Source organism: Selaginella moellendorffii, unplaced genomic scaffold, assembly GCF_000143415.4.
Source record: "Selaginella moellendorffii unplaced genomic scaffold, v1.0 SELMOscaffold_29, whole genome shotgun sequence".
In the NCBI taxonomy this organism is placed as follows: Eukaryota; Viridiplantae; Streptophyta; class Lycopodiopsida; order Selaginellales; family Selaginellaceae; genus Selaginella; species Selaginella moellendorffii.
In genome coordinates this window covers 447,399-462,597 of record NW_003314290.1, presented here as the reverse complement: position 1 = coordinate 462,597, position 15,199 = coordinate 447,399, and the positions used below count along the sequence as shown (strand labels likewise).

At 45.8% G+C, this 15,199-nt stretch overlaps 2 protein-coding genes and 1 non-coding gene across 9 annotated transcripts in view; 1 reads left to right on the top strand and 2 right to left on the bottom strand.

Annotated features, from left to right (window-relative positions):
- The window catches only part of LOC112348387, a 16,360-nt gene extending 5,707 nt beyond the window's left edge, over positions 1 to 10,653 (top strand). Inside the window, exons 2-3 of the mRNA XM_024680770.1 lie at positions 9,603 to 9,834; positions 10,012 to 10,653. Coding sequence (XP_024536538.1) covers positions 9,603 to 9,834; positions 10,012 to 10,424 — 645 coding nt within the window. The 3' untranslated portion in view covers positions 10,425 to 10,653. The remainder of the gene's footprint in view (positions 1 to 9,602; positions 9,835 to 10,011) is intronic.
- Positions 10,654 to 10,794: 141 nt separating this feature from the next.
- On the bottom strand, positions 10,795 to 10,876 carry TRNAS-CGA. The gene has a single exon. It is a non-coding gene; the product is annotated as a tRNA-Ser (tRNA).
- Positions 10,877 to 10,880: 4 nt separating this feature from the next.
- LOC9646006 (probable protein phosphatase 2C 35) lies at positions 10,881 to 15,192 on the bottom strand. 7 transcript variants are annotated; one of them, XM_024680959.1, is made up of 16 exons: positions 14,131 to 15,192; positions 13,939 to 14,070; positions 13,677 to 13,883; positions 13,494 to 13,619; positions 13,379 to 13,441; positions 13,239 to 13,327; positions 12,951 to 13,179; positions 12,646 to 12,893; positions 12,508 to 12,592; positions 12,383 to 12,449; positions 12,037 to 12,314; positions 11,913 to 11,978; positions 11,723 to 11,844; positions 11,504 to 11,660; positions 11,164 to 11,446; positions 10,881 to 11,111 (listed from the first exon to the last, which is right to left on the bottom strand). In XM_024680959.1, the coding sequence occupies exons 1-15, from the start codon at positions 15,154 to 15,156 to the stop codon at positions 11,195 to 11,197; spliced, it is 3,147 nt and encodes a 1,048-aa protein (XP_024536727.1). In that variant the 5' UTR covers positions 15,157 to 15,192; the 3' UTR covers positions 10,881 to 11,111; positions 11,164 to 11,194. The 7 variants fall into 7 exon arrangements, 3 of the variants coding, with proteins under 3 accessions (XP_024536727.1, XP_024536726.1, XP_024536728.1); XM_024680958.1 differs by having other exon boundaries at positions 10,881 to 11,446; XR_002993041.1 differs by lacking the exons at positions 10,881 to 11,111; positions 11,164 to 11,446 and having other exon boundaries at positions 11,549 to 11,660; positions 12,646 to 12,702; positions 12,767 to 12,893.
- Between the last annotated feature and the right edge of the window lie 7 nt (positions 15,193 to 15,199).

Sequence of the window (15,199 nt, the reverse complement as noted above, 5' to 3'; positions counted from 1 at the left end):
CGGACACTCCCATGTGTCATGTGTTGGTCCTTTTGGGTCCCTTTTTGGAGCCTTGCCTTTTGCTCGCTTCGTGCTCGTTCCTCGAGCACTTCGTTGGGAGTTCCACTCCCGCTCTTGACTTTTCAAGTCGGAGCTTTTGGTCCAAACGTGTTACGCTCGTTTGGCTCTCGCTTCGGCCACTACCATGTGGCGCCCTTCCGGCTCCACTTTGGGGCCTAGGGATTTTGTGTCTCACAAAAGCCCAAAGCGTTCGTCTCCCAGACCCTGGGGGGTTTGGTGAGCTCCAAAAGTATAGTAAGGGGGAGGACTGCAGTGGAGCCAGTTTGGCCAGGAAAGGCCAGTTTGGCCCAGGAAGGCCAGACCTAGTGTTGGGTGATGAATTGACCATTGGGAAGTCCAAGACTAGAGTGAATATGGACCGACAAGCAGAGTAGCTTGGTGAAGTGTTCAAGAGCTGGCTCTAGTTCCCCCGGGAGATCGACTGGCCGATGCTCCCAGTCCAAGTGTGGGTGGCACTACCTACTTGGATACCTGGTGTGGCTCAACGGAACTTCGCTCTAAGCCCATGGCTAGAGCACCTAAAGGCGGAAGGTGGGGAGAGTACCCACGGGGCTCACATAGGGCCACGGTGTTCCAAAATGTTGTCCCGAAGTCCCAAATGGGGGAAAGGAGGAGGAGCAGTCCTCTAGTGTAGTTACTATGGATACGGTCACATGGTGAGGAAGTCCCAGAGGACAATGGGACTTAGTGGCCGGGCCTGCGGGCCTTGATCTAGTGGCAGTGTTGGTGAACATGGCTATTGACGGAAAAGGGACTTGGCAGAAATTGACAAAGGGATGTTGGGGAAGGCTATTCCCCATGTCTGTGGGCATCCTAAGGATGCTAAGGAGTGGATCTGGGATAATCACTCGTGGATAGATGGCCCAGTCTTGGAGAGACAAGATGGTGATGCAAGTGGTATTGGACCACCAGTGCGGCAAAGGTGAATGGGCATGGCCTTAGCATAACGGGCCAATATGTCAGTGGTACCTTTGGGTGTCGGTCTTGGGACTAGACACGTGGAGCACTTGGATCAAGTGCAAGGGAGGAGTGGCATGGATGCCATTCTTGGGACTAGCAAGTCCCAAGTCCTGAATTGGACTTAAGGAGGTTGTGAGTGAGACTCCTCCAAGTGGTCGGAGGTGCGGTTAAGTGACTAAAGTAAAATGGAAAAATTTAGTCACTTACAACTTGGTATCGGAACTGTTCCTTAGTCCAACTTTTATTGGTGCTCAAGTATATCACCACTGGTGTTGGCATCAAAAGGTCCGAGGAGTGGGCCTATCCTTGAGGAGTAGCAGGTCGGGAAGACATGGCTCTCCATTACAGTTCATGTGTGAGCTTGTAGACAACATGGTGGATAGAAAAGGGCCAATAATGGAACGACTTTGGGATCTTGGGAACAGTGTAAGGGTTTCCTCAGAGAGTTGAGGATGTGATCCAGATGAGTGTTTGATGCAGCAAACGGGCTAATGTAGTTGTAATAAACAACTATCGTTAGGATCACGGGCAAGATGCAGACTCCAAAACAATAAAGGAGTCACAAGATTACCCTCATGAAGTTGAGGCTGGTGCTCATGAATTTGAGACCAAAAGTAATGACCGCAGGAGGTCAAATACAGAAAAGGACACAAGTCCTTGAAATGGTAGCCGGAGCTACCTCTAATAAATGCTGGAACAACCCAAGGAGTTGGGGGTGTATTTAGAGGATGAGTTGGTATTCTCATCACATGGACAAGTGGTCCTAAGGGGCGAAAGGTTGCCCCTAGAGAACAAATCAAGTGTCGAAGTAACACTTGCAAAAGATGGTCCTTGTGAGTAGGACATGAATACAAGGAGTTGTATTCCAGTGAGTTAGCACCTCAAAAGTAGGACGTCATAGGTCGTCGGATTAACAAAGTCAAAAAGGTTGAATGACTCCAATAGAGTCAAGGAATAATCATGAGAGCAGTATGTATCTCATTGATGGCAGAAGGTGCCATGCTAAAGTCATGGGAAAGAGTTTCCTGGAAGAAAAACAACTTTGACACAAAGTTGTGTATGAACTCTATGTTGCGGTGCTAACGGATAGTTAGCATGAGGAATAACTATATTGGTCTTGGCAAAGACCTAGACACTAATAAGTAGTGTCATGAAGGTAGGCTCGTGGGGCCGATAGTGTGGAGACACCAAATGTGCCAAGGTGTAATACCTGGAGGTTATGATGGTGGGTTCATAAGAACCCCTTGCCAAGGGAATCCCAACGGAAGTGGGAATGGCATGGCCTAAGCTGGAAGGCATGCAGTTGGAGTGTGGTGACCCAGATAATGATGGAGGTGTGGAAGCACCAAGCAATGAGTTGTAGGACTTGACAACTATGGGGCAACTAAGCGAGAGGTGCAAGATAATTGGTTAAATGGGTAGAAGGTAGCTACCCAAGACTTCTTAATGGCATAAGGAAGTTAAATATACCCTTACGGGGGATAAATTGCTTATGTTGTGATATAGTAAGTCAATGTCGTAAACGGGAATGCTCATTGTCAGGAGGCCATTATTGGGACACCCAAACACTCTAAAACACCAGGAGGTGGTGTTTCGTGTCGCAAGGGCAATAGATAAGGCCCAAAGGACTAAGTCCCTAGCAAATGATGGATAGTAGATGTTATCCAGATGTCCAAGGTTGTGGAGATAGGAGAAGACTGTCTACCCAAATTAGACAAAGCCAAAAATGGAATTCTGGCAAGGCTAGTGATGGGCATGTAAAGGCCCAAAAGCAGCAACATTAGTCCCAATGTGTGGGATTATAAGGTGAGCATGCCCAAGATTGAGGAACCACTCCCTAGGTTATCGGGTAGGTTCATCCCTAAGAATACTTGCTAAGGCATAGTAAAATGTGCAAAGCTATCCTCCTAGTCTTGAGGAGAATAACCAAAGGAAACATATAGGGCCAAAAGGCAAGTAGTATTGGGATGGAATTGAACCATAGAAATCGAAGGGCATATCCAACGGTGGTTATGCAAGTTGGGAGTGGAGAATCAAGAGGGTGTTTGAGGATGTTGTTGCTAACAACTGTGATGCCATGGAGAGTCTAAAATATGGAATTGTCCATGTTAGACTATATGGCAACTATAAAGCTTGCGAAAAGGGAGGCCTTAGCAAGCTAAGGGACAAAGTTGCTTCAAGGTTTCTAAAGACGATTCTAGGTAGCTTAGTACCTAGAAAGGCCAAGTGTAAATGGTTCATGAAATGCACGAAATCAAAGTGGCGCAGCAGAAGCGCGGTTTTGAAGCTTGCCGTGAGGCAAAGCTATCAAGGTTAGGGAAGTAGTCCCCAAGTGTTCAAAAAGAGGGCTTTGAACGAAAGCCGATGGCCAAGAACTTTCACGCTTATGCAGGAACTATATTACAGTGGTCGGAGGACTTGCTAAGAGATTGGCAAGTCGGGGGAACAAATGCCCTAGTTGAAGGTGATAACTTCAAAAAGGGTGGGCCATGGGGCCGAGCATGGAGGAGTCCATGCATGATCACAGACTTGTCAAGTGAGAGGACTTGGCAGTGCGGGGGAACTAGGTTCCTAAGTTGTGATCTGTAGCGCGCTTTGAATATAAGTTGGTGCACCGGTGTGGGGAGTCACGCCAGGCATCCGGTGTGATGCCATCCGTAGATGCATATACAGAGGTTGGGTTCGAGTTCCGACCCTCTAGTGCTTGGGTTCGAGTCCCAAATCACTAGGGCGTGGTGATGGTTTGGAATATGAGGACACTCATATTTCGGTGGTCATGGACTCTCAGTGGAGAGATTGATTTGGGCACACCGCCAAACGAGGGATGCCTCGGAGTCGTGATACACGGTTGGATTGCTTAGTGTGAAAGCTCAGCATATCTAATTTGAACACTTTGGTCCAAGTGGCACCAAGGTCGTGGTGAATGAGACGGGGACACCTAGTCTCAGTTGTTATGGACCCTTGGCCGAAAGGGCTGGCTTGGGTGCACCGCCAAGTGTGGGGGATGCCCCTGGGGTCATAGTGAACAACTTAAAGGTCTGGAAGACCTAGTATGTATTGGCAAACCTGTTAAGGTGCCAAGGTTAGATCACTATGTGATCTTATGGCTAAAACAAGGACAAGGTCCTTGTGAGGTTAAGGGATAAAGTTCCAAATTTAAAGTGTTGATTAGAACTATTGATGATGGTGTGGCTTGGTCAAGGTGACCAAGTGGGAGGAACACCTAAGGGAAATGAGTTGTCAATGCGATGGCATAATAAGTCCGACGAAAGTAGTCTTTATAAAAGATCTATCGGAGGGTCTCAAAGTTGGGCCATAATAGAGCCCATAGCAGAAAATGCTAAGGAGACGTACTAGGGGTGAATACCCTTTGGACTTGGCAAAGCAAAGTCTTTACTATGGAATTGAAAGAATACCTCGAGAATGGAGGTGACGATCCTGTGTTGCGTGGTGCAACAATCAAGGATAGGAGCAAAAAACTAGTGGCTAAGAAAAGGGCCACGGGAATCATGGGATAGAAGTCAAATGGCAAAGTTAGTCCAAGAACACTAATGTGTTGGATGCTAACAGATTATTAGAAAGCAATGTGTTTCCAAGGATAGATTCCCAATTGCTCCGATTTGGCGAAGGGGGAAGCTCCAAGGGATGGAGTGGTAAAGTAGCCAAATGATAGGGCCATGGACAACCCTAGCACGAATTACGATAGCTAGAACTTAGTGCCAAGGGTGGCACGATATTGAAGAGAGGATGATGGTGCCTAAACACCTAGGAAATTGACTCTGAGAAGTCAAAATTAAAAGGTTCCAAAGTGCAAAGGGTTATATTGATGGAAAGTGAGACCATTCGAGAATGAGTAGTGGGATTGAGTTAGAGAAGGTGTCTCTAACAAGTTTAGTGAGAACTAAACCAGTAAAAAGGAGAGAACCACCACAAGTGGTCCAATCAGTCTTTAAGTTGGAGAGACTACACTCCTTAGAGGATGGGGAAGGCATGATGAGCCTTCAATATCAGACCATTGACGAATATTGGCGAGGGGCCAAAGATGGAAATGGTAATACAAGTTGGTATTACTTTATAAAATAGTTTATCGTTCGATGAGGACATCGAACTTCATCTATGAGTGGTGGAGTTGTGAGACACAAAATCCCTAGGCCCAAAAGTGGAGCCGAAAGGGTGCCACGTGGTAGTGGCCGAAGTGAAAGCCAAACGAGCGTAACACATTTGGACTAAAAGCTCCGACTTGAAAAGGTCGAGAGTGGGAGTGGAACTCCCAACGAAGTGCTCAAGGAATGAGCACGAAGCGAGCAATAAGCGAGGATCCAAAAAGGGACCCAAAAGGACCAATACATGACACGTGGAAGTGTTCGAGATGGACCCGAGATGGACTTGAGTTGGAGTCCGAAGTGGAGTCCGAGAGGACCCCGAGATGGAGTCCGAGGTGGAGTCCGAGGTGGACCCGAGATGGATCCGAGATTGAGTCCGAGACGGACCCGAGACAGAGTCCGAGATGGACCCGAAACGGACTCGAGATGGAGTCCGAGATGGAGTCCGAAATGGACCCGAGATGGAGTCCGAGATGGATCCGAGATGGAGTCCGAGATGGACCCGAGATGGACCCGAGATGGAGTCCGAGATGGACCCGAGGTGGAGTCCGAGATGGACCCGAGGTGGAGTCCGAGATGGAGTCTGAGATGGACCCGAGGTGGAGTCCGAGATGGACCTGAGGTGGAGTCCGAGATGGACCCGAGATGGAGTCCGAGATGGACCCGAGGTGGAGTCCGAGATGGACCCAAGATGGAGTCCGAAGTCGAGACCGAGACCGGGACCAAGACCGGGACTGAGATCGAGACCGAGATTGGGACCGAGACCGAGACCGAGGCCGAGGCCGAGACCGAGCCCGAGCCCGAGTCCGAGTCCGAGTCCAAGTCCAAATCCGAGTCCATGTTCGAGTCTAAGAGGGTGAAAGCCCAAAGCGTTCGTCTCCTAGACCCTGAGGGGTTTGGTGAGCTCCAAAAGTATAGTAAGGGGGAGGACTGCAGTGGAGCCAGTTTGGCCAGGAAAGGCCAGTTTGGCCAGGAAAGGCCAGTTTGGCCCAGGAAGGCCAGACCCAGTGTTGGGTGATGAATTGACCACTGGGAAGTCCAAGACTAGAGTGAATACGGACTGACAAGCAGGGTAGCTTGGTGAAGTGTTCAAGAGCCGGCTCTAGTTCCCCCGGGAGATCGACTGGCCGATGCTCCCAGTCCAAGTGTGGGTGGCACTACCTACTTGGATACCTGGTGTGGCTCAACGGAACCTCGCTCTAAGCCCATGGCTAGAGCACCTAAAGGCGGAAGGTGGGGAGAGTACCCACGGAGCTCACGTAGGGCCACGGTGTTCCAAAATGTTGTCCCGAAGTCCCAAATGGGGGAAAGGAGGAGGAGCAATCCTCTAGTGTAGTTACTATGGATACGGTCACATGGTGAGGAAGTCCCAGAGGACAATGGGACTTAGTGGCCGGGCCTGCGGGCCTTGATCTAGTGGCAGTGTTGGTGAACATGGCCATTGACGGAAAAGGGACTTGGCAGGAACTGACAAAGGGATGTTGGGGAAGGCTATTCCCCATGTCTGTGGGCATCCTAAGGATGCTAAGGAGTGGATCTGGGATAATCACTTGTGGATAGATGGCCTAGTCTTGGAGAGACGAGATGGTGATGCAAGTGGTATTGGACCCACCAGTGCGGCAAAGGTGAATGGGCATGGCCTTAGCGTAACAGGCCAATATGTCAGTGGTACCTTTGGGTATCGGTCTTGGGACTAGACACGTGGAGCACTTGGACCAAGTGCAAGGGAGGAGTGGCATGGATGCCATTCTTGGGACTAGCAAGTCCCAAGTCCTGAATTGGACTTAAGAAGGTTGTGAGTGAGACTCCTCCAAGTGGTCGGAGGTGTGGTTAAGTGACTAAAGTAAAATGGAAAAATTTAGTCACTTACAAATGTCTCATAGCATTGTGTTAAACGAACAACATTGTCAAGGGTGGCTGGACCAAATGCATACATAAGTCGTACATGATTTTGACAAAGTGATAAGTATAACATTCCCAACTTGATCCATTTTAACATATTTGACTCTACACAAAGTAAAAGCCTTTGAAACAGAATGCCAAATTGCATAACCTTTGACGAAGACAATATAATTATTGGAAAGCATCATCAGAATTGTTGGCATGTCCAAATATGCATTTGAAAACATTTAAGAAAATGCTCCAATCTTTAAGAGGGCATTATCGGAATTGTTAGCATGTCCAAATGTGCATTTGAAAACATCTAGGAGAATGCTTCAATCTTTAGGAGTGGCTATGCTCAAACCATTATACCATTGTAGTGCTATCTTTTGAAGACATATGGAAAATTCACACAAATGCTAAACATCATCCCAAGAATGATATATGGGAATCATTATGAAGTGATTGAACCAATGGTACACATCATCCCTATGATTCCTATAGAAAACATCCAGTCGGACTCAAGGATTGGTAGTAAATGCAAAAAACATTGTATTATATGCTGCTATCAACTAAGTCTAATTCTTCAACTGCAACTACATAGCATTAAGCAATTGCATCAGTTTTTGCTCTAAAGTCAAAGAAAGAGAAGGCTACTACTCTACTATGAAGATGAACAAAAAGGAAAGAACAAAAAAAAAATATAAAAATTGAGAAAAGCTATAAGAAAAGGGAGATCTAGACAATGTAAAATCTAGATTTAAAACAAAATTCCAAATCCAAGCATTTTTTAGAGACAATCACAACTACTCTTCATCTCCACCAATGTGAGTGTATAATATTAAAATAGAATACAGAAATGTATATATTAATTAGCCAAAAAACCCTAGCTTATATACAAGAGCAAGTGGTTTGGATTGAAACAAATTTGACATCTACCAAAATCCCATTATGCTAATAATAGTATACGGCATTGTAATTATACACCTTACAATAGTATATAAAAATATTATTTTTGATATTACAAAGTAATAGATATTGTGAGGGCCAAGTGTACAACTACAATGCCATATACTAATATTATCATAATGAGATTTTGGTAGCTGTCAGATTGGTTTCAATCTGGACCACTTATTCCTGTATATAAGCTAGGGTTTTGGGCTAATTGATATGCACATTTTCTATATTCCCTTTTCATATTCCAAGCACTCACAATATATATTTGATAAAAACTAAGTTATCACGGGAAAATTTATATAAGTAGTAAAACTAACATCTTATTATAATGAAATTTTAGATTTTGATTATCTTTAAAATTAAATATAAAGTTTTATTTAGTTTTTGTTCTTTTATTTATTACTAAAACAATTGAAACCTATTCTTTTTTATTTATTCTTAGCTAAGCACACTCTATTATTTATATTAAATAAAAATATATAAATTAAATTAAAATTTTATTTTTGATAAATATTTTTTATTATATAAGTATTTAGTATCTTAATTTTCATATTTTGATCTTATAGTCACAAAAAAAATTAACAATAATACTATATAATTTAATTTATAGTACTAATAATTTGTTACGTGTTGCATGTAGCAATGCTTAGTTTGCGTAATAGTGGTGTTATTCCTTCTTATTAATCCAAATGATGAAATAAAGTTTATAATTATAAGCATGTTTGTAATTTATAAACACAAGATTAATCTAAATGAATAACAACCCTTAGATGGTAGAATATCGTAGAATTTCCAAGAATATTCTTGGTATATCCACTACCCTTACAGATTTGTTTAAGCAAACCAAAAAATTGATACAATCATATATATTTATAAGTAAAGTTAGTCATGTTATAAATTTCTACTTTTTGGAATGTTATATACAACATAAAAATAATTTTGTAGAAGAAGGGTTTTATCCATATATTTGTGCTTACAGAATATTATTTTTAAAAATTACTATTGTTCTCTCCAATACAATGAATCACAAGTTTTACATTTTGTAGTAAATTTTAAAAAATTAAACCATTTATTAAAGTTATAATTAATTAAATATATATATAAATCAATTGTCAATCTCAAATTACATAAAGAAATTCATCATGGTCATAAAAATCTAATTTCAAAATTGTGTTTATTGTGAATTGGTTTCAGCCATTATTAGAGCCAAAGACTAGCTACACTTACTTTTATAAAATTTAATTAAAAACCACTTAAAATTATAGCCATGCTACGATATTACTGTCAACTATTTCTGCCATGGTTTCCAAAATGAGCATCATGCATCCATCTATACTTGCACTAAAATGATAAATTCAAGAGTCTTTATAATTCACCTTTGCTATGTTTAATACTTGGTTAGCCTCTTCACATAATTTATTATAAGAAAAACTTAAACCACTTTTTATCTTAGGTTCTATTTTAATTATATTTCTTTTACATTTTCCTCGACAATTCGGAATTTTAACCATGTTTACTGCGGCAAAAGACCTACTTTACCTCTTAGGCAATCGCGACCGCGGCGAGCGTTGATTGATTCTTTCTCCGCGGCAAGACACGAGCAAGGGAGCATTCAATCGATCGCGACGAGGTGGGTTTTAGATTTGGGCGCAAGTCTTGTCCTGTGCGTCAACGCAACGGCGATGGCAGCGATTGTCGGTACCGTGGGGCCGATTTAACTCGCGCTCCAGCGGCTCAGACCTCTCTTTCCTTGTCAGGGACCGCGGGACTTCCTCTCCTTGTGCTTTGCTTAAATTTCTCTCCTCCTTTGTGGAGTTGGGTGTTCTTTCGTTTTTTGCCGAGAGAGAAGCAGCGTTCGTAGTGAATCTACTAGGTATGGTTTCTTCTTTGTTTCCTCTCTCTCTCTCTCTCTTCCCCCCCTCCCTTTTTCTTGTGCTTACTGGCTTCTGGGAGAGAATTGAAATGCTTTCTCCTGGTCGGTTTGTTCTTCCTCGGAGTTTGAGTTGCGATTGATTTTATCCTTTTGCTGAGTTTTCTTTCGCATTCGCAGGCCAGCACCAAGATCACGAACTCGACTCCACCGCAACGCCACCTCAGGCAGTGAATTCTCTCCACGCAGCTGTGGATCACCACCAGGAATCAACGTCGCCGTCGTCGGTGATGGCTTCTCTCAGCCGGGGGGTGTCGATCAGGAGGCAGGGATCGTCAGGCCGGAGCTGGGCCGACACGCTTGGACTTAACAACCCGGTGGAGCCGGCGCAGAGATTTAGCAGTAGCAACACCAGGGGCGGAAAGGGCGATGGGATCACCAAGAAGACGATCATGGCCCCGGACAGCGACGACGATCGCCACCGTCAGCACCACCATCGCACCAGTGCAAAGTCCTCGGCAAAGTCTTCGTCGTCGAGGGGAGGCGGTGTTTTCAGCTGGCTCAAGAACAGGTTTCGAAAGGCAAGATCTTGAGCCTTCTTCTTTTCCTCTTTCTTTTCTCTCTTTTTTTCTCTCGACGCACGGGTGGCGAGGACGAGGAAACGATTGAGTGCTCACAACCTGCGATCCAATCCTTAGAACTCTCTCTTTTACTTTCTAGAGCTTCTTTTCCCTTGTGCTTTTGGGCATCATATTTTGTCAAGCTTTGATGTACATGGCGATGATACGATACGACACGACTTTGTTCGATTCCTTTGACTTTTTCGATCTCTCTCACGCGGCGGCCACACGCATTTGTCTCTGCATGCAAGTGTTTGCTCGCAAGTTGCAAGGGCTGAATTCGTCTCTGACAGATAAAAGTGGGAGATCACCAGCAAAATAATGGTTTAGAAAAACACAAACTCGTGGATGGCAGGATTCGAACCTGCGCGGGCAAAGCCCACATGATTTCGAGTCATGCCCGATAACCACTCCGGCACATCCACCTTAAACACATAACCCGAGTTTATTTCCACACCTTTAGGCTTTAAGCACGGAAAGAGTGACCGGCCGAAGAACATACGCCTCTCCCGTTCCATCGAGAAACTTACGAGCTCTTTATCCTCTTTGTCTCTCTTGTGTCTGGATCGCCGCGAGTCTGCCAAAGCTGGCGAGAGGTAGAGCTCTGCCTGGAGCTTGAAAGGATTTTGCTCGCTACTCCACCACTCCAGGCCCTGCGAGTTGTGATTGCTGAAAGCTTTCCTCGCTACTCCACCACTCCAGGCCCTGCGAGTTGTGATTGCTGAAAGCTTTCCTGCGCCACTCTACCAGTTCTCCAGCCACTGCGGCGCAGTGCTCGACTCTTCGGATGTAGCCGAGGGACTGATGAGCAGATGATGGCTGTCGTCCGCCCGTGACGTCTTCAATGCCGACTGGAGCCGACTTAACACCTCGAAAGGCACGTCCGTGCGGCACTCGAGCAGCGCCTCCCAGTCGAGGCCGGCGAACCACGGCTGGGCCTTGATCTCCTCCATGCCTCGGCTGCCGAGCCTCTGGGAGACGTCCACGACCAGCAGCTGGAGAAATAAACACAAAGAAGTTACTGGGCTTGGAATAAATGAATCAATGAATACCTTGTCGATCAAGTCAACGAGTTCGCCGCTGAAAGTGGAAGGGAAGACTAGCTGCCTACCGGCAATCTTGCTGTAAATGTCCAGCTCGCTGTCTCGCCACGATCCGAACGGCAGCTCGTTCTGTACCATGTAATACAAGAGCACTCCCAAAGCCCACCTGAAAGAAATATCATACACATTTGCCGAGAAAAAGCATGAAAAAACAACGCTTGTTCTTACCAGTCAGCACCAAAGCCGTGACCTTGACCTCTGATAATCTCGGGGGCGAGAAAATCAGCCATGCCGCAGATAGTGTAAGCTCGTTCGTCTAACAGCTTTTTGCCAAACCGAAAATCAGCAAGCTGCACGTCACCATGACAGAAAATAAATTGGTAAGATACACAAGGAAAAAGAGAGGAGAGTTAGTCACCTGTAGTCGTCCTTTTCTATCCAGCATAAGCATATCTGGAGATACTCCACGGTAAACAACTCCATCCTGGACTCGAAGCAATGAATCAATGGAAAAGAATTTCCAACAAGAAACCAAAATGTACCTTATGCATAGAGTCAATCGCCATGGCGACAGAAGCACCAATAAACCGGGCAGAGTCTTCCGAGAGCGGCGTGTTCAATATCAGGGACAGCGGCCCCCCCAACGCGCAATTGAGAAGCATTGCAGCGTACCTCTCATCCGCAGAAGTGCATACCACTTGCGGCACGTACAAAGACGGGCTCAAGTCTTGAAACAGAATCTTTTCCTGCAGTACTTGGGACTCCCTTCCGAGTGCTTTGATAACTTCCAAGGGATAACGCTTCATGCTAAAAACCTGTCCTGCTCTTCAAAGAGAGACAACGCATGAAGTAAAAGGAACAAAAAAAACACACGAACTGTAGCATTACCTGTTTTCTTTAAACTAACCAGCCCAACCTCGCAGCAATCTGTCGTGTATACAGTTTCTTGCCATTCCTGCATGTGGACGTCGTACTTTTTAAATTGCAAAAGCTGTAGACTCGTACAAACTTACCAAGTCTCCTAAATCACTAGTTATCGACAGAGTCTCCAGCTTTGCAGATTGCTGCTTTCTCAAAGAGAGTATCTTCTCCCGCAGCCTGAAAACGTAAATGTTAGAGCGCAGACACACCGAGCAGCGAGAGCACCATACTTCATGTTGTCTTCGATGACTCGGTCCAGCTGGCCAACAGCTTTCTCGAGAGTTTCCCTGCTTATAGCCCAGCACTCAACATCACCAACTGCAACTGCGGTCAAAGAACGTGAAGGCTCACCCCGTAGCACCCATTCGCCAAAGTAATCCCCCTCACCCTTTCTATCGGTCAGATTTTCTAAAGCTCCATGGTGCTTTACATCAACAAAACCTTTCCGTAAGAGATAAAAAGTAGAGATTTCAGCGCCCTGCGTAAGAAAACAAACGACTCAGTATCTCGTTGGTTACACCTAATGTCACTGTACCTTCTGTGCTATCACTGCCCCGTCCTGAAAGCTAACTTCCGATAATGAATCGGCGAGACGGACAAGCTGCGCTATATTCAACGTCGCAAGGACTTCTACAGCCCGCAGATGTTTCAGTGCGGATCTTCGAGTGTTCATCGACAGTAAACCTCTAAATGCTTCTCGACCCAGCATCCACAGTGTACCTTCGGTAACAGCGCGAATAGACGCCTGACGGGGCTTATTATACCTGCATAAGCATCCAAAGTGTTGAGTAAAAAATATGAAATGCTCGAGAAAGCGACTTACATCAATGCCAGCTCTCCAAAACAAGGGCTATTGTAAGCAGTGTACTGGTTCACAATTGTTCCCAAGTCATCTTCGCTTTGATTTTCATCCTGCACGTTGGCCGGTTATGCCAGAATTGTTTTATCGCGTTTAACTTTTACCTGAGCCACCAACACGTCAAACTTGCCGCTTTCAACGATGTAGAAGTGATCGTCTTCGGCCCCCTGTTGATAGAAGCATTTCTCGTAAACACTCTATGATTACGGGATGATCTACCTGACGAATTATAATCTTTCCAGGTTGAACTTGTACTTTTTCAAAACAATTGTACAGCGTTTCCCATTGTTTCTCTGTGAGATTGTGAAAGAGAAAGTTGCCCTGTAAAGCATGCTTGATTCGCGCCTGAAGTCTTAACCAGAGTCAAGCTTTTACACCAGCTTACAAATAAGACGAGCAAACCTTCTCTTCATCGGTTTTTATCTGCTGCTCAGACGGCGGCACCCATTCTGTTTGATGCTCTAGAGAAGCTTCAATTGCTCGCAGCTTTGCAGCAGACACTTCATGGCTCGCTGGACGCACCTGCTCTGCGGGTTCACTGTAATCCCGCGGCTTAAACGGGAGCTCAGCACCTTTACAGTGGAAAACCGCATTTTGATTGTGATTCTCCTGCGACAGAAGAAGAGAAGTCATAAATGCACACACAAATAAAGTAAGCTTGTACCTCTTCCAAGCCGTCAATGTTCACAACAATGATTGTGATATCATCAGTACGGGTCTCATACTGCAACCATAAACGGTATGATTCAGCTACAATCGCCGCACATGCATCACGTGGATCCTTGTGTTTCGCTACCTGAAAATCCGAATGCCATTAGATTAAGAATGCTAGTCTCCAACCATCACTACGGCTTACCATGTCGACAACATCCTGGCTTGAGAGGAACTCAAACACGCCATCGCTTGCGAGGACGAAGAAGGGATGCGTACCATTGATCTCGAAAGATGCCACCTCCGGCACGGCAATCACTCCAATCCGTTCAGCAACTGTGTCACCTATGCTTCTTGTAAAAGCTGTCCCCGGGTACATTCCATTTGCCACCCACAAGCGGGGAGGATCCCCATCGTCGTCCTCCTCCCCACCCCAGCACTGTAAAGCAGGACTCTTCAGGCCCTCAAGTTGGTCCAGTGTGAGCACTCTAGCTCCACACGTTTTGACCCTTTCGCACTCATCAGTCCTGAAAGGAGTCTGGTCACTCGAAAGATCTACCGCAGTCAGCTTACCGTTGATCCTCTCAGCAAGCACGGCTCTGGAATCACCAACATTTGCAACGTACAGAGTCTTCCCCCGGACAAGAACTGTTATAGCCGTGGTACCACTCATGGAGTCGTCAACCTGAGAGCGGTGGAGCTGGAGATTCGTGGTGATAAAAGCCGACTGATAGGCCTGGACAACGTCAGCGGTGAAGCAGCCATGCTTGAGCAGATTCTCACACAAGTGTTTCTTCGTGAACTGCGAGCACTCAGCACCAAACTCGCCGTGGCCATCAAACACGCCGAAAAAATGGTCGTTGGGATTCTTCCCGAAGTGAGTATGTACACAAAAACTGTCTTGGTTGGCCTTGTCCAAAGCCTCCGGATAGTAGCCCCTCTGCGAGAGGAACGAGAACCGGAGCTCGAAATTGCCATCTGGAACCTGCGTAATCTTACAGCCACTGGCAGGAAGATACTGACTAGAGAGCCTTGCTAGCCTCGGCAGCCCAATGTCCGCATCAGAAACTCCCAGCTTATCCCCACCATCATCACTCAAATCCCCGCTCAAGTCATCCACCATCACGAAGCCCTCCTTGGGAGCCTTAGAGCTGTTAAAGTTCGTGAGGAGGCCGGAATTGGCATTCCCGAATGCTCCGGAGCTACTATCTTTCCCACAAACGCAACCCATGGACTACGTGCTGTCTCATAGCAACCTGTGATGATCCAATCCC